The sequence below is a fragment of the Scleropages formosus genome, chromosome 7 (assembly GCF_900964775.1).
Source record: "Scleropages formosus chromosome 7, fSclFor1.1, whole genome shotgun sequence".
In the NCBI taxonomy this organism is placed as follows: Eukaryota; Metazoa; Chordata; class Actinopteri; order Osteoglossiformes; family Osteoglossidae; genus Scleropages; species Scleropages formosus.
This window is the reverse complement of record NC_041812.1, coordinates 13,301,527-13,321,135: the sequence shown is the minus strand read 5'-3', so window position 1 is coordinate 13,321,135 and position 19,609 is coordinate 13,301,527. Positions and strand designations below refer to the sequence as shown.

At 45.0% G+C, this 19,609-nt stretch overlaps 1 protein-coding gene across 1 annotated transcript in view; it reads right to left on the bottom strand.

Moving 5' to 3' along the window:
- Positions 1-557: 557 nt before the first annotated feature.
- Positions 558-19,609, bottom strand: part of wnt9a (wingless-type MMTV integration site family, member 9A) — a 30,748-nt gene continuing 11,696 nt past the window's right edge. The window contains exons 2-4 of the mRNA XM_018757666.1: positions 7,107-7,366; positions 6,170-6,432; positions 558-2,420 (exon numbers count right to left, since the gene is read on the bottom strand). Of these exons, the coding sequence (XP_018613182.1) occupies positions 1,941-2,420; positions 6,170-6,432; positions 7,107-7,366 (1,003 nt within the window). The 3' untranslated portion in view covers positions 558-1,940. The remainder of the gene's footprint in view (positions 2,421-6,169; positions 6,433-7,106; positions 7,367-19,609) is intronic.

Below are 19,609 nucleotides of genomic sequence, written 5' to 3'. Positions count from 1 at the left end.
ATGGCTTTTGGTTCTAGTGAGGCCTCAGAAGACCAACCAACACCAGCAAAAATCTGGATCCAAATTTCACATAAAAATAACTGGAAAACCATTCAAGTAAATCCACCTAACCGTGCCAGGAAGTCGTAGCAGAAGTCCACAACTGTTGCTGAAAGACACTGGAAATAGAAGAGGTCAGACTGATAAGGTGGACATAATCTGACTGATAAAGTGGGCGTAATATGAGTTTCTAAAGAGTCTAAAGAAACAAGGCACTGCTGTTGCTTTTTATAAGGCAAAGTGAGCTCACTTAGTGATAGCCAAAGACAGAAGAGTACCATGTTGGACCACTGGGAACTTGCTGAGTTTGATACTTAAATCACAGCACACCACACACATTCGCCCTCCACAGGAACCTAATCAATGCTCATTTTCAGTATAGCACAGACAATAGTATTCGTAACTGTGAAGGCACACCACAACTGGGTATTCTTCATTCATTGCAAGTTTCCTAGAGCAGAAGAGCTACAAAAAGCCCAAAGACCAGTTTAGAGCCTATCCTTGTCTTCACAACCAGTTGATGTAACTTTTCCCTACTGCTGGTTTTCTTTTGACCCTCTTTGATGCCATATGTAGAAAAAACTGGAGCCCGAGAATGTGTCGTGTGCCAAACTAGAGGACACGCTCAAGCCGTCATGATCACTGCAATAAAGCATCACTGGCAGCACCACAGACAAGTTGCCACAATGCATGTTGTCTTCCCATCTCCTCCTAAGTGATACAGGACAGGTAACGGCTGCTGCGGTGGAGAAGAAGAATGGAGGTCTTCCATTCCTGTCATTTGGTTCCTGCTTCTCCAAGTTGTGCCATTGACATGCGTCAGCACGGCACCCAAATTAATAGTGGTTTCAGTCATTCCCTGAATACAAAACCGACAAGTTCGTCTCAGGCCAAAGGCAGCCATAAAATATGTGACTGGCAAGAAGAAGATTGTCTATTTCCCTGTACCTTCAAAGCATGAAGGGAAGTCCAAGGAAGCTTCAACCATTTTGTCTGCATTTGAATAACATTACAAATATTGCTTGCTTTGTGGTCGAAGAGTCAACACATAAACACAAATATCTTAGCTCCATAAATTATGTTCACAAGGAGATACACACAGCATAGATTTACTGCTTTCCGAAAGGCCTTGTCAAAGTAAACTAACATTTAAGGAAAAAAGCAAAAAAAAAAAACACACAAACAACTCCAAACGTTTGCATGGTTAGTGGTTGTCTTGGCTATTTAGATAAGTGGTAAATATAATTATAGCATAATTTAATATATTTACATACATATGCATACACACATGTGTGTCCAGGTGTATATATGTGCACGCAGAATGTCTTACACCTTGTGACTTCTCAGTTCCTCTTCAATGGTCTAGGGCATGATTCATTTCCAATCAACTCGTCACCCACTGTGTGTCAGTTACATGTCGCTGCATTTAGTTTAGTCAGGAAAGCGGAAATTACCCAGTCAAATGCCTTTGAGAAATTCTTTACCCTAACAGGACAGCTCCCCGCCCCCTTAATGGCTCATGAGCCCATGATGGCCATGTTCACCCACAGTTAACCTTTAAGGGGGTGCTCCTCCCTAAAGCCAAGCATCACAGCCAGGGGAGCTGAGCCGTTTGCCAGACAGCAGGCAGCCGTCACAGGTAAAAAGGGCCACTTTGAGCAGTTCATGGACGGGTTTCAAGAGTGCTTTCCATCTTCTTCCAGCTGATGTCTCCAACTCAAAGTCTCCAACTACATCCATTGTGGGGTGGGCGGTGGAAGGGTTAGATCTGACACCCCAGATAGGTAAATTCCTCCCGCTTTTCTTTAATAGTCTGCTCCAAAAGGGGTGAGGTTGGATGTGTGGGATGGCAGGTGACAGCGAGCGAGATATGCATGGCCAGGAGACTCGAGAGGAAATGCCTACCCTTTGCAGGTATACACCTCTTCCCTCTGTGTGCACTGCTTGCACTCTACGTAGCAGCACCAGCGCACCTGGCATTGGCAGGGCCGTGTCACCACCCGGCTCTGCGTGTTGTGGCCCCGCCCACAGCAGATAGCATCACAGTTCTTGTCCTTGTAGCACTTGCGGGCAGCGGTCCCTGGAGAATACTTGCTGGGACGGCAGAAACTGGGTGAATCCTCAATGTGGTACAGGTCCATGGTACGTGGGATGGGCTCGCTGGGGCCAGGCAGGGGCTGCTGGCCTCGCGCCTGGGCGATCTCGCCCTCCCCCGTGGCCTCGTTGGTCGAGCTCACCACCTTCACGGAGCTCTCGTAGCGTTGCTTCAGCTGCTTGCCAATCTCATGAAAGGGCAGGAGTTGTCGCCAGCAGGTCTGCACCGTGCAGGAACCTGACACCCCGTGACACTTACAGGTGGTCTCCACGCCAGCCCTGATCACCTGGGAAACGCAGACACAACACACAGTTAATCATCACTTCGCAAACGAAGGCCACGATATCAGTCAACAGAGCTCCAAAGGCACATTACAACAACTGCAACTTCACATCAGAGACGTCAAATTAACTAAACTAACAAAGCACAAAATGGGCTGTGTGATAAGTAAGTCAACAGAGCCCAAGGAGAATGTTGTGATAACCATATCAACAGAAAGTGAAATAGGGATAACCAAATTGATGCAACAAAGGGAAACAGTGAATAGCCAAATCAACACCTGATCACTCCCTACGGCCCAGCAAGAGTGCTGTGCTTCTTTATCTTTGGCATCTCAGTGGTCCCACTTACAAGGGTCAAAAATCGTAAGCCCATTCCTTCTTGGTTTTGTCCCCGATGTGGTGAAATGAGAACCACCTCTCTCCTGATCTGCTGACGGCTACATAAATGAGACTATCACCATCTGCTATGATTATTTATGTATTTGCTATCTGCTGTGAATTTGTTGGTTGTAAGTCGCTTTGAAGAAAAGCATGTAGCAAATGAAAAAATGTAGATGTACACAGAAAAGGAACAAAACAGCAAAAGTTTGTGATGCAAAGCAAATAGTTTAATAGATTCATCTATATAATCTTCTTATTTGTTTTGCTTGGATGAAACTGTGTCAACAAAGGAGTCATAAAAATGATTTTTATAGTTGAGAGATAAAGGCTTTGATTTATTAATGATACTCATAATGACTTAATGAACCTGTTTCTGTCAAATAAAATTTCATAATCAAAAACATCTGTTATTCTTTGCTTCCCTTTCATCTCTATATTAAATAGAACATCAGACAGGCTGCCTCATTCCCTGATAGCGCTGAAGTCTTCTCTGTAGATGACTCATTGCCAAAATACCAATAATCATTTATCAAAATCTAACAAGGAGTTCCACAGGGATGATTAATCTTAATGACATTTTTTGCTCTTTATTATCAAGTTGGAAAGTATTAATTTTCATTGCTCTAGTCTTTAATTTAAAAAACCACAAGAAAAGAAGAGTGTACAGGAGTTTACAAAGCTGGAGAGGCAGCAGAGGAATGCGACTGATATTATTACGATTATCATGGGTAATGGAGCTTGATTAAACCCAATCATAGCTGTTAGTAATAAGAGGAACACTGTATTCCTCAGCTGTGCTTTTTGAATAAAAGACCCATTGAGATGGTCCTGGGAAAAAAGCAAAGGGCAGCCCAGAGACATGTTAAGTGGCGACCGCTCCTCTGCTCTGACTGAAACCAGGTCCATCTGTGACGGACAGCCAAGCTGCGTCACCTGGCCTCACCAGTTCGAGCCGGGTTCAGGTGAAGGCCATGTTCAAGAGGGAGGGAACGGATTGATATTTAAAACAAAGCTGTTGGTCTCAGAAAGTGTTCAGTTGTGGGTCAAGATGAGCCTCCCTGTGCTGGTGGTGTCCTCCTCCCCGACTGTGGGGGCGCAGCAAAAGCCGACCGACCTTAATGCCCCACATCTCGGATTGCTCACTCCAATGCCTTTATTCACAGTGCACTGACAATGAACCGAAATAAATACTCCACATCTGTTCCCGCGAGTGTCCACGTTGCCTTGCAGAGAAGCCCGACTCTGACGTTTCCACAAAATTCCCTGCCACATGTCCCACGTTTTATCGGCCTGTGGAATACGGTTTGGAAGGCAAAGACATGCACTCATTGCTTAAAGCCCACTGAGCCCTGACCCTCACAGCTACGAGTGTTTCCTTGGAAAAATCATCTGCAAGGCAGTTTCATTATACTTTCACAAGTGGTCCATGCTGCCTCTCTAGGGGGTGTGCTTAGTGGTATGGTGGAACTTCTCTAGACCTTCTTTAGAGCTAGGAAGAGCAAATGCAGTGTGTCTTCACATGCCTTGCCTTGCATTTGCTGTGAGATACCGATGATTCAAATTTGGAAAAAAAAAGGATGTTGTGCAATTAAAACACCTTCGGGGAATGGATTTTGACGAGCAAATGGAGGAGCACACGCTTATTGCAAGCCCACGGGGAGCAGTCTGCATCTGATAACATTTGGACTGCATCCTTCGCTGTAATTTATATCCATACAGCACTAAAATGAAAATGGCAACAATAAGAGAAAATATGAGTAAAAAGGAGTTCGTGCCAGACTTGTAGTTAGCTTTGGCACTGGAGGTAGAGCCATTAACCATTACTGTCGGTGACATGGCCAACCCACGCCCACTTCCCCTCCCAGCCGGCACTTATGAAAAGGCCAAGACAACTTCAGCCTCAGTACTTTATCTGAATGAGAAATCAAATAGTGATTAACAAGCACTTTTTGAATTTCACAGTCCATTTGAGCCCTAACATTTGGTTTGGAATGTTATTGTGCCTTTTTGACGATTAATGTTTAATTCTTCAAACGGTTATAGTGAGCAACCAGCCAGTCATTTGTGTAAACCATCAGAAGGGAGTTTTATTGTTCAGTACGAAGCTTACTTTCTTCTGCTGTTATTTCCATTTTCTTAAGAGGGATAATTTAATGAAGAGTTCAAAACAAGGGAGGGATGTTTCATAGGTTGCCTTACAGGAAAAGCACTGTGAAATGTGCTCACCGAGATCACGTACTAATGCTAGAGCCAGACATTCAAAAGCTTACAGCTACGAATGGAAATATCCAAGGAGGATGTTGGAAGGATCTGGAAATATCCAGGGAGGATATTGTCCAAAAAGCCACAAACGTTTGGGAATCTGTGTGTCCTCTGTGGACATTTTTAATGTTTATAAAGCTGTTTATAGCACTTAAGTCCTCGCGTGCACTGACATGAGCTTCTTGAGACCTTCTCAGAACTGTCTGGCCATAAGAGGCTCCAACTGAAAGGCAAACCTCCTCCCCACGGCCCAGACACTGCAGGACAGCGGTATCCTTTGCTGTGCAGATCGTGCCGTCCACCACCCAGGCTTTTCAAGTGTTAATCTGTAGGTCGTAACAGGAATCGTAAAACTCACACCAAGCACTTTGACACATATGGTTTCCATTGCCTATTTCCACGAGGCCGGCCGTTGCCATGGAAACGAGACAGCGAGGTGGAGGAGGTGGGGCTCACCCTAGATGAGTTAACCTGTCAACGATCATCGTGATGGGCCAGGATGCCCTCAGCAAGCTGGGAAGGAGTTCAACATTTCCTGCCATTGTGTGAGTCACAGGGGGGCATCTGATATGGACCCCAACCAGGCTTTTTCCTAAAGCCCACTGTGGCCCTGAGAGCACCCCCATCCCACAGCCGACATGTCCAAATGTAACGTAGGGCACTGAAACCTAATGCTCGACTTCCAGAAGCGCACTGCTAAGGAAAACAGAACCTAGCTGTACTTTGTAAGCAAATGCTGAGGAAAGAGCTCAAGTGCCACTCCATGTATTAGCACTACAGCCGTGATCTCATCCCTGACAAAGTAAGAGCTTAATTTAGTTTGTACTTACATGGCTTTAAAGGTGTTACCTACATTAGCACTTTAAATACACAGAGAATTTCTGCCACAAACATGTAATAAATCTAACTTGGATGTAATATTATACTATGAGAAGAAAGAGTAGCATAAAAATTATACGAAGGACAGACGTATTTATATCACAGCTCAGTCCCACAAGAGGTTAGATTCTTTACAGCTCCCTTTCCATGTTTTCCAAGGGTCCATGCCATCGAAAGCCCAGAGAACCACCTCATCATTCGAAGAGGCTGCAAGCATTGGCCCTGCTCTTACCCTCATGCCCACGTTGGTGTTCTGCATGTCCACACGGGCACGCAGGTCCTTATAGGACCTCTTGCCTAGGAACTCCTTGACAAACTTGTGACTGTACTTGAGGTTGTCCCCACAGCCTCCCCACTGCCAGGCTTTGCGGTTCTCCAGGTCGGGCGCCTCGTCACAGGTGCACCGCTCCATGCGGCCCGCGCTGCAGGCCTTGGCCATGGCATGGGTGAGACCCGCTGAGGAGATGGCATACAGGAAAGCTGTCTCCTTGAAGCCTGGGAGGTGAGGGAGAGCACAGTGCTCAGTGATGCCGGGTGTGTTTCTGACATTTTGTTTTTTGTTTTCCTTCTAGTTTTGGTCAGTCCTCAGATGGCCAAGGCCTATTGACAGCTCACCTGTTTCACTTCAGTTGTCCAGTTAGAAAATTAGTCACACACATTCGCCCTGGATGAACAGTCTCATAACAATTTGTCTTGTTATTACTGTGACTAATGCAGAAAAATCTGATCATTCTCACATGCTGAGGAACTGGATGAAGTAACATTCAAATTAAGAGCGGTAATTGCACCTTAAAGCAGCAGACGTACTAAACCTGCAGGAGCTCAGTTTGACATCCCTGCTTTGACTACTTAGAGGACACTCATCAGATCAAACACACATCTATCATCTGAGGTTACAGACCTTTTTCAAGGGCACAACAGCAGCATCCATTATGGGATCAGCAATCAAAACCCTATGGGAACAGTTCCTTAACCCCTTTGCAACCAGGACCTCACTTAGACTGTTTTTTTATTTGTTCCATCAACAAAAATACTGAAATCTCTAACAGAATTGCATAACTTAAGCATTATCCTTACAAGGCTGTTCAACATCTTCTGCAACAGCTGACGCTCAATAGCTTCGTTGCCTTGTCGCTGACCACTCACACCCATACCCTTACACGATGTACCTCGTTTCAGCAGGTTGGCTCGGTAGCGGCCTTCCAGCGTGCAGTTCCACCTCTCAAAGCGGAACTGGTACTGGCACTCAAGCGCGCTCATGCTGATGGCCTCCATGAGGGTCTCGGCCACACCCGGGTCCCTTCGGCACATGCGCCTCTGTTTCTTCTCCAGCTTCAACCGGTCACAAAGTTTGTAGTGAGCCTTGCCTGCACCCTCCTCTGGCTGCAAGCTCAGTGGCAGGATAGACAGGGGTTCGTTACCCGTCAGCCTGGGGGAAGGCACATGGTCAGAACACAGTCAGACACAGGAACACACTCTGTACATGTTTACACACCAGACAATCTGTGGGCGATGGACTGTGATACAGTGGAGACTTTACAGGGTTACGGTCGCACAGAGCACCATGTGTCTACAGCTCGAATTATCACTCCGAGCGGTGAAACAGGATCTTTTTTAAAAAAACACATCCTGAAGAGCAATGACTAAAATGGTTTGTCTTACTGCATGCTGTTGAGATACTACTTCTTCGCAGTTTACCCCATCGTCACAACGCAATTTGCCGAGCACCATGTGTTCTCGTACAATGCCTTGCTCTTTGTCAACCAAAAATACATCTTATTACAATCAATATATATCATTGGTTTAAAAATACAAATCAGGGGAACTCATATTTCTTTTGATTTCTTCACCCAGAAACATGACTGTCCTAATTTTTACCATTGCCATCAAACCAGGAAGCATGAGGAATTCTCTGACTGCTGAGAAACCGTTGTGTAACCTGCTGGGGATATCTTTCAGTGGCTCATGTGAGCAAAGCCGACTTGCGTTTTGCTCGAAAACTGCCGCAAGCCAGGAAGCAGAATAACTTCTGAACCAAAATCTTCCTCCCAGAACTCCCCATCTGACAAGGCCTTGTTTAGTTTATGACATGAGTATGTCTCTGCACTAAAAGCTGGAGGACACGCTTGTACCTTTCCCGTCTCGCACTCGTGTCTACATCCCACGGAAGCGCCGAAGCATTTGGCTGGTGGAACAGCATGGCCTGTGAACACAGCTTTTAATATGTTTTCTGGCAGAAGGCAGCATGTCTGGAGAGTGTCAGAGCCTCCGTGACCTCTGAATCACTGGTACAACGGGGTCGTCTCAACATCGTGTCTGCCGTCACATTAAAGGTTTCACAGCCTGACACTGCTAAAGACGCAGGAGACCTGTTCTGGTTAAAGACAGAATGGCTGCTGCAAGTTCACATCCATCTGTCAAAACATCCATTTTTTTTCTGGGGCTGGTGGAGTGGGAGCTGAAGAGAAATGGGATGTTACACAAATGTCTTTGCAAGCCTCACAACGCAGTAATTATAGATACAAAGGGCAAATCCTGTCTTCTGTCTTTCTCGTTGGGTAACATCTCACAAAAAAATGCAAATTGGTGCTCAGGACCGCTCCCTGCACACTCCAAGAGCAGAAAAGAAGAGGTCGTTCCCCATTAAAACTGCTGCCCATAGCAAATATTCCCATTATTGCTACTGTGTCCTCAAAATAAACATCAACAGATGAATAGCCAAGAGGGTTAGGGTTAGGATCAGGGTTAGAGTTAGGATCAGAGTTAGGGTTAGGTGCTGAAATGAGCTCCTCAGTCAGCACATTAACGTAGTGTCTGTATCATTTATTCCGCTCTTTCTGCGGTATAAAAATCTTTACAAGTAAAAGAGCCATTAAAACTGTAATTCCAATAAAGTTATCAGATCCGCTCTGCTTGTAGAGATGAGCACAACCTGTGAAAATGCAGAGCGCAGTGGAGCTCAGCTCAGGAAATGCTGCTGTTGTCGAAATGTAAATGTTCAACGCGCAGCAAGGCCGGCATGCTGCCGCACAGTTTCACAACAGCGTCTTTTTAAACAGATGCCACAAATATCTATGCAACTGAAGATAATTCTAGCCTCAGCCTTTAGAAAACGTCAGCTTAAGTGAAAACAGCTGCCTTTTCCTTTAAAAAAAAACATTAGAAACTGAAGCAATGCAAATAAAAGCTACAGATAAGCCGTTCGCCTTTTTAAACAAAGACACCCCAGCTCAGCTCCCGAGATAAACAGGGGTTTTGTGTGTTCCTTTTGAGCGACTATGGCTTCTTTATCACACTAACAGACGTGTGTCTTTGTGAAGAAGTCTGTCCGTGCATAAAAGAAAGTGCAGAAGCCTTTAAACGTCTGACAGTTACTCATTCAGTCGCGGGAAAAAGGCATGACGAATGCGCCCGGGTACAACAAACACACCGAATCCGAAGTCACCCAAAAATATGAGAATGACAGGCCTGACAGGCACACAGAGCAAACAATCGCTAAATGACAACCGCTTCGGGAAAGTGCACCGGCTGCGAGGTGCTGCGCTTACACCACTGTGTAGTGTGTCCCAGCGCATGTATGTTTATTCCAGCCTACTGCTGTGGCCATGTCATAGCCGCCATAAAGCAAAGAAAGGTCGCCTCTGTGGTGACGACCGCACTGACAGCCCCGTTGGTAATGCTGGCTGCCTTCAGACATGGTCTTCCTCTGCCTGGGAAGGGGCACTCATAAACCAGAGATATGGAGAGAGCCACAGACAAATGTAACTCACTGCAGTCCATAAAGTGTAATTTAGTATCATGTTGAACCATACATACGAAAACTTTCAGCGTGGCCGCATTGTTGGGATAATGGCTTTCATGGGATCGTCTTGCAGACTATGTCATCTATTTGTGCTTCTCTGCAGCGGAGGAGGAAACCAAAGAAGTTTAAAATAACAGATGTGACCTGCCTTGTTTAGGAATTTTGCCTTCAGGATAGAGATTCGGAGATGTTGTCAAAGTCGAACAGCTCCTTTATTTCTGAACTTGTTTGCCTTTCCTCGCTCGTGTGAAACGTTGCCGCTGAACTTTCCAGCACAATCCCAGCAAGCTGCGTCTTGACGGCCGAAGTGTTCGCCGAAGCGCCTTTGTTCAGTGAAGGTAAATATTCCTAGCAGGGGTTTGAGCATTCGAAGTCATGTCGCATGTGCAGATCGCTCTGTGGGCGCAACAACCAAAACCAAATGGCTGTTATTAATTTAAAAAGTGTGCACCAGCTACGTGCGTAATCTCCAAAGGCTTATGCAAGATTTCAAAAACGTCTCCTGATTTATAAAATACAGACATATTACATTTACTCATTTATCCAGCACTTTCCTCCATAAGCTAACTTACACTGCTGTACCATTTAGAGAGCAGGGTAATTTTTATTGTATCAGTCGAGTGTAAGTACTTTGATTGAGGGTACCGCAGCAGGAGGTGGGATTTGAATCTAGATCCTTGGAGTGCAAGATGGTGGCTTTGACTGCTGCCTGACATACGTATATAGCCACAGCTCCTGGTCCAACTTAAAGACCAAGATGAACAGAAGGCAAACTATCTACATCCAACACCTTGATGGTTATGAAAAGGTGGAAAGAAATATCAAGGAGACCAGAAGTGCAGTTTTAAACAGGAGGAGAAAGTACTTTAGTGCTGCTGAGGATCATTACACCAGTAGCTCAGGGGCGAAACAAAAGTGTGCCAATCCTGGACAATAAGTTTGAGAAATAGTAAACATGAGGTTTTATACCCGAGCCACCACTGTTTATTTGGTGTCAGTCGCTACAGCGATAACCTGGAATGCACCAGTGTCAATGCATTATCACATGCCTCCGGATTAGCCGTCTGCATGCTCTTACTGAGGGTGGCTTAGCACACGCTGCATAATATTGATCCATCGTTTCTGTAGCACAGCTGTGGCTCCACTAAAGCGGTTGAGGTAAAGTACCTAGCTAAATGCTAAATCCACCAGCCTCCTGTCCATCGCTTCAGGGATTATAGTGGTGCCGCCGGGGTCAAGTGCTTTGAATGTCGGACACAAACACCATTGTGCTGCAGATCTCCACACCTTTATATGTAGATTCAGGCAGAGCCTCTGAGCCAACTAAGGGCCACAGGGCTGAAATAAAAGCTAATGCGGCCTTAGCAGGGCAAGGAAGGCAGGTGTCCTGGTGCTGGTGCATTTGTGGAAAAGCCTGTGAATGCAACTGCTGTGAAACCAGAACGCTATTTCAGGAGCTAACACTAATGCGACTAGTGCTCTGGTTCAAGGATACAGGGTCGGACAGCAAGGCCGAGTCATAACAAACTGTTCACACACGGTGTCAAATGTTAGGTTACAATAGGTTAGAACAATGACAGCCTGCAAAGTGTTGAGTCTTTCATTTACACATTCAGGTGTCCCTTTGCCTGGCCTACCACTTGCATGGCCACAGCTCAATTCACACACACACACACACACACACATTTTCATAACCGCTTGTCCCATACGGGGTCGCGGGGGAACCGGAGCCTACCCGGCAACACAGGGCATAAGGCCGGAGGGGGAGGGGACACACCCAGGACGGGACACCAGTCCATCACAAGGCACCCCAAGCAGGACTTGAACCCCAGACCCACTGGAGAGCAGGACTGTGGTCCAACCCACTGCGCCACCGCGCCCCTCCAGCTCAATTCAATTAAATTCAATTCAGTTCAATCCAAATTTATATAGGGTTCTTCTCACACAGAGTGCTGAAAAAAGGATCAGAAGCACAAAACAAAGAAAACGTTGGCTATAGGTTAAATTACTATGATGATTTAGTAATTATTAAAGCAGTACGAAAACTGGCCAAAGAGGAAAGGAACAAAAAAACTCCCAAATGAAAGGCAAGGTATAAAAAAACCTCTGGGGGTCGAAGTACCTGTGGTTGCCACCCCTCTGGGGAATTCTAGATTAAAAAAAAAAGACTTTTAAGTCCATTTACAGCTATTTATAACATTGTCACTAAATGTCAATAAGTTGATGTCCTGGTTCACATAGGCTCGCCTTTTTCACCATGGCAAGTAGTCATCGTTTTCCCATCAACATAGACGACTGGAAGCTAGCCAGAAGCAAGTCACCACGCTAATCCCTGGGAATCCTGGTCTGACCTGTGCACAACAGACTATTTTTAGGTTTCAACTAAGAATAATTTGAAGGCAGAAAGGGATGCAGTCTTTGATTCCCCCGGAAGGTGAGTTGAGTGAATCCAACGCCATGACTCCAGAATGTAATCCCAGAATGGCAATGTCTTTCCCATAATTCCTTCTGCATGGCTCTGTTTTTTCTGATGAAGGCAAGTATCAGTCTTTAAAGCACCAACATGCTGAAGATTAAAGAGCCTTGATTATTCCTGAGGCTCTAGAAAATTTAGACTCAGCTGTGACACTTGCATTGGTCTACCAAGAGTATCCTGAAACAGTCCTGGAAAGCTTTGCATCACCATCCAAATTCCAGGGTTTACCATTCAAAGACCTGTTTCCCTGACCTTGGTAAGTCACAAGCTTCCTCCGGATATTAGCATTTAGAGCTCGGCATGGAGAGGTTTCAATTTTGATACCAAACCCAGTAATTTCCTACATATACTTCACTGCTCTATGACACTGGCCAAGTCGGTCTTGCTACATGGCAATGGTGAAGAGCAGAGTTTTGAAATCCGAATTTAAATTATTGTTACAGATAGACAATGAAAGACCCCATGAAAAATTTCCACCTTATTCCTGAGAAGGCATTCATATATGCAGATGTCAAGATTAAAGGGATTTCTTTGGTATTTTTCTAATGTGACATTGAGTTGCAATGCAATGAAATTCTTAACATCTATTCAACTATTTTTTACAATGTTCCCCAGCCTTCTGGGACTCCTAGCAATCTGGGCATAGCTTATGGATTTACTCTAAGAAACAGCTAAAAGACATTAAACAATATTTTTAAGTCAGATAACCTAATAGGCTATCTGCAACATGCATTTTGGTCCAATTGAGACATTAAGTGGAAAAATTAAGATGACTGACATACAACCAGAGGTGTTCGAATGGGGTTTTCAGGCAGACCCAGTCATGCATCAGGTCCACTAACCTACTGGGCCTTTGTTTTACACCTGAATGACCTGAGCAGGAATAAAGTTGTTTCTATATAGACTAGTGTATTTCATTTACAACAGAACATGGGCTCGACCATTAAAAAATATGAAACTTTACTCTCCTTTATTTACAAGAAAGAAGACGTTAAGGCAAATGTATGATGTATCAGTTACCATTCGCAGCCACAGGCCCATCCAAATTCCAGGCAATATTGATTTATGGTGCACCTCTCACCTCTCAGCTGAAACATTTTGCCCACCTAAATATTTGAAATGACCTTGAAGGGCCATCCGGATCATATGAGTGTTTTGCTTCCAGCTGACTGAAACACAAGCTCCGCACCGCCCACCGTGCAGGTACATGCACGTCTCTGCCCACCCAACCTACACCATACCACACATTGTTTCCATAGACATTGCTTCATTATTTTAACGGACTGGCTCTGGCAACTGCTCCCCATTTGTGCTCCGCTGATGAGGACCTTGAAAATGGTTCTCGGGCTCAGAAGGCTCGGAAATCCACAGAATGCTCCTCGGCCGATGGAGTTGCTCTCTGGGAAATCGGACCTGGGGGAAATGATTGGCAGTCAGGTTTCTCTGTTGAGTCATCGACACGGCGTGTTCCATTGGCACCGTGCACTTTGGGCCGCTCCAGCCAAACACTTTCAATTATGTCCTGGTTCAAATCCCACAAGGGCTACAGCTGTTGTACCCTTGAGCAGTGTATGTAACTTACAATTACATCAGGAAATGTCCAGCTGAATAAATGGGAAAACTTGCAAGCACGAAGGGGTCTGCTGAGCTAATAAATAATGTGATGTAACAGCTATAAGCAGGGTACTCTGAAGCCGTGCTGGCCTTCACACACCTTGTTAACCCCTTATTAGGCACAATGTGTGCTGAAACATTTCATTACAAACCATCGCTGCTGATTACTAACAAAAATAAATCTAATACCAGTACAAGCCTTAGGTACCACTGCTTCCATGGAACAGTCCGACTGCTTACTTTGTTTCTATTCTGTACATTCATTTATGTATTTTCTGCACGTCTTTGAGCCAACTGCTGCATGCGCTCTTCTCCAGGCCGCTGAAGCTCAGCAGACGTTCCCTCAATGAGGCCTTGCCATTTGCTTTGGACCAGCCTTGTCTGTTGCTTTTGGCTGCCCACCAACCTCTCCAGACTTTGCTGATTACGTCGAGGTAGGAGGTGGTCTGCTGGAGAAGAGGCCCGCCACATGTCGCTCTGACACTACTGGGGAGATGAAGTCCTATAGCAGGGCGGTGTCTCAGAGCTGCGGATAGTGCCCTACTTCATTTGCCACAAAATGTGTGTCAGTTGTAACCCATAGTGCTGAGGGAACATGCATAAGGTCACAGACAGGCCTGCCAGTTTTCATTAGTTCTTTATTACCTCATCGAAGTACACTTTTCAAATCACCTTCACCTCTCGGACAACATTAAGCAGCTAAATTTAGGTATAGAGAGATCATACTGACGATTACACTCCGCACTGATAGTGTCCTTCGCTTGCTAGTTTGCCAGAGATTTCGCAGAATTACTCTGTGATATCAACCCTGAGTTTTCAGTACCACTTTTATTCTATGACTTCGCATATGAGGGAAGAGACTGAAGAAAAAACACAATGTCATTAGAAAGGAAGGTATATAAGGAACTGTCTAATATGTGACTGCTTAGAAACCCATGAAAGAGCAATGATAGACTTCTGTACTTGCGCTGGTTGAGCAAAGTTTTAAATTCATCTTATGATCCGTTTGCTGCTCATCAGAGATTTATATTTACAGTCTATGTGTAAGGGTGACATTTTTACGTTCTCATGAGAATGCTAAGAGTACGAGAGGTGATGCCATATGGCAAGCCCTCAAAGGACAGCACTGCTCATTTATCATTGCGTTTTGAGGCATTTATAGGTTATTTCCAACACAAGAAGCTCAGTGATCCATAAATGACCAGGAGGAAAATTTGGTCAGTTGTGTTCATGGAACATACTTACCTGCCACAAGTGACATAACATTTGGGCTGAACACAGCTTAGCATAGAGCACATATAACTGCAATCACAGGCTGCATTCATTGGAAAGTTACTGCTCTCTCTCTCTGCCATCCTCTTGATTGACAGCAATCACATCCAGTAAGGACCAGGTGACTGAGAGAAGCCAAGTCCATATTCCTACCGGTTATGTACAGTGAGCGTATGGTCATCTTGTTAGGTGTTGATTACAGAGACTATGCTTTGAGAAATATGTGAATAGGGAGTAACGGGAAAGATGGGGAAGTTAGCAGTGATTTAACATCCATAGGGTTAGGGTTTAGGGTTCACAGGGGTTTACCTACACTAACTACTGAGTACATGGGGTGGAGGAAAAGACTAAACATGCTGAATCATTGTTTTTGCTAGACTCTGTCACTAGCAACCAGTGGGAGTAGATGGGGACAGATGCAAGGTGTGTGTAAGGCTATTGAATATAAACGACTCGGGTAAAGCAAACTGACAAGCCTCCAGCTCTGGCTTTTATTCGCAGCGGCTTAAAGTATTTAGAATAAACATAAAGCCAATATAACGAGAACAGTGCTTGGAAACATGGAAGGTGGCAGTTGTTTGGTAACTGTTTTCCACACAAACCTCCACCTGTGCGAAGAGCTGGCCAGTGAAAGTGGAATATAGAATAAAAAGGAAAGAAAGACGGAGAGTGAAAGAGGGCAAGCAAGCCTGTGTTTGCCGTCATGCTCTTTTACACATAAATTCCCCTGCTTGCCTTCACTCGTCATGTGTGCCTCTCCTTGTGAGGGTAGCCAAAGCTTCTGCGTTCTGTGTTTGTACAGTTGTAACTTTTATTTCATTACAGCTGCATTCCAGCCCACCTTAAAGTCATTCCTTGTTCACCTTGTGCATTTCGTCCTGTGGGCGCTGCTCCAGTAGACAAAGTGATACGAGTCATAAACGAAATAATATGCATCATCCCTGCAGCACTTTCTGTTCTTTGCGCTAACATTTTGACAGAGGGTAATGATTTTGACAAGAGTGACTGACTTCATCAAACCATTAGATGCACTTGACCTCTTGTCCATAAACAAGGCAACACATGTTGCCTGGTGACACGTTTATGGGTACCAGGTAACGACAATCCCATAACATGCACCGAGGCCCCAGTGCTATCATAAAAGGTGAAGTGTGTAATGAATGTTGTAGGCAGGTATTTTTAGCCTGAGGAAACTGAAACGAAAAGGAGCCGGGCGGGATGAGATAATGGACGGCCAGCAAGTCGAGGAAGGCGACAATTACACAAGGACTCCAGCCCCGTGGGACACAATGCGGCACTGCACGACTCAGATGCAGTATTATCCTCCGCAGTACAAGTGGCCATTACAGAGAGTGGTGACATGGTCTAGTGTCTGAGATGCCACAGCTTTTTCAGAGGCAAATATAGACTGACAGCTGACAGACTCAGCGCTGCGTCCAGCCGCCACAGCGCACATGCAGAAAGCAACTGTGCTCCGACCGGCGGGGACCTTGAACCTGGCGCCTGGGGGACACAGAGACGAAACAGTCTCATCGACAACGGGACTGAGGGACTCCAGCAGCCAAACTCAAATCGACACATTACTCGCAACTGTGCAAAACGGTAATAAACCTATAAGGGAAAATATGCTCCGTGTGCAAGTCGTGCCTTCTTCATGTGTCACAAATAACCGACACCCACATGGCTGCTCCTTGTGCACTGCAGCAAAATCTTTTCCATATGGCACTCAGTAACACATTCTTTTACGTCTCGTGGAATATATTTCGGCGTGGCTCATTTCACCTTGAAAATGTCTTTTAAACCACCACACACCCAACCCTATTATGTCTGCAGAGTCACTGCTCGCACCCGCTCGCACCTTCACAAGCTCTCATGCATATACACATTTCTCATCTTGCTATGTGTGATGCTCTTGGGCACATTGATATGCTTTTTCGGTACTGTCGTATAATAGTGACACATCTGGGGCATGGCGCAATCAGGTGCAAGATGCTGTGAAATGCTGCTAATATCTTAAAAGTGAGGTGAGAGTCTCGCAGCTGTTTATTCAGCTTCGCAGTCTCCAGTTGTGCACCTTAAACCTTTCCCTCAAGAGCATTTTCTCACAGAGTAATGTCTAGGATTGTTTACCCCACCATTTTATCCCCCGGGATCCAGCATCAACACTTCATATTGCACCTAAAGTTTGCTTTATGTACATACGTATGTACATGTGCACACACACACAGATACATTAGTTTATTACTGTCATGTTTTTCCAAAGCCGAGGCAGAACAAAAACAATCTATTGGGTCTTGGGAGGCCTGAGATTGAACCGATGGGGAAGCATTTATGCATGAAATAAAGACAAATTGTTACTGGAGAGCTGGCCTCCTCCTCAAGGGCTGTGCTGAACGTGGACTGAAGCTCCAGCTACCTGAACTGGTTACACCGGTAGTCTTAACCAAAGTGCTCAAGTGTTGTATCACCATGAGCCTTGTAAAAAAAACACTTCGTAATACTTGCCTGTTTGTTACTGATGGTCTTTGATTTGTTTTCTCAACCCATTCCATCACGTCTACAAGATGGATGTTGACAAGAGCCTAGGACAATCGCATCACATATTATCAATAAAGACTGAAATTAAATTCTTTTGGTAGAGAAAAATGAAAATAATAATTTTAGTCATTTTTATTTTTCTCCATCCCTTATATGCTTAGAGGTGGAGAAAAATTAAAATCATAAAGGGTTTCATACAGAAAAGGGGAAAAGAGCACACTGCTTTCAGTCTGAGAGAATGAATTTTATGTGTCACTCAAGGGCAATGTCTTCTGAGCGAACATGTTGAAGAGGAATGGTGAACCCCCCCCACCCTGTTTCCCCCTTGGCAGCTGCTTAGAGGTGGATTAACAATGACTGACAGTGATATTATGAGCGGAGCCAAATACTCCTGTACTCCACTGTGACACAGGGCTGGGGGGAACAGAAGCACAATTGAGTTTACTATCCTGGACTAGCTACCTCGCAAAGTCAAGCAAAAAGAACAAACATGGCCATTGTTTCCATGGACCTGGCATTTTCACTGCTACTGAAATTATGAAGTTCCTTAGGATGATTAAACATAAGGGCTGTTTGCTTGGGGGGGCACATCGATGGTCTTCATAAATCCCGCTTACACTCAGAATTGTGGGAAGAAGTGGCTTGCTTCAGTTCAATCAAGGGCATTAGTTAGACGACTCAGCCCAGTGAAAAGCCCTCCTCTGGGGTCCCCCACACCACAAGACTGGGTGAGACTCCGCCCTTCCCTCCCACGCCCCCACCCTTAAATAGCGTGAGCTGAGAAAGAATAACAGGGTCCCACCCGGACCACCTGACGGAGCTCTGCAGGGCTGCCAGCAATCAGGGGATTACAGCTGCGGTACCTACAGGAGATGGGTGAGCAGTGCCGTACCCTCTGGAACGTCCTGACCCACTTCCCACTTCCTGCGTGGCTAGGTGGGCTCCGAGTCTCACATCTGACCCCACGGCCCTTCAGTCTGTACTCTGATTTTGCTCGTATTTGACATCACATATTCTGTGAGATATCAGCATTTCCAGACGTGTGTGCCCATATGTACCGGGGCTCTGCAGTCAACAGGCTGATTCTCAAGGATCGTGTGCCTGATCAAAGTCTGCTATCTGGGACTCATTCAAATTTGTCTGTGATAAATTAAAACTCTCACATTTGTAGCTAATGCCTTTCTATGTCTACATGTGGCCTTTTTGTGGTCAATTTTTTTTACACATGTAATTTTGCCACAAGAAGCAGTTAAAAAAACAAAAGGCACAAACACAAAAAATCTAACAATGTAATCTAACAAAAGTGTCCTTATTTCAAGAGAATAAAATGCATTTCTATATTTTAATTCAGCTGAAATCTGAAGTTCAGACACTCTTTGACCAATAGCTGCATATTCTACAGAGAACAAAACCATAACTACACACACTGAATCAACAACATTCCTGTAAGACATTTTTACTTGAGACCAGAATCGAGGGAATTGATTGGTACTAAAAAAACTCTTGAATATTTAATCCCTTAAGAGTCTTAACCAAATCCCAATTCGGCAAGTTGATACAGTACGCATAACTCAGCAGTAGGCAGGGATACACTAGGCAGAACTTGGCAGCAGCAGGAGGAGGGACTGTGCTCAGATCAGAGAGGAGTGAAGACTCTGAAAACACGCAAAAGTCAGAGTCGTTCTAAGAGGCAGCCTCTCAGGCCACAACCAATGGAGCAGTCATTACAGCTTTGGGTCTTATGTGCGTCGAGTGGCACCCTTACTTTGGGTTCGGGAAGACGGGTTGGACCCTTCTGCTTGATCGGTCGAAATGCAGTGACACTATATCAAACAACACACTCCTCTTAAATGTTTTAATTTCTTGCCATTTGCCTAACCCTGTTGAAAATATTTGGTCTGGTTTCCTTATTGCAAATTGTCGGCGACAACATGGATTTTGGCAATCCCAGCTTGCCTCCTTTGCCAAGA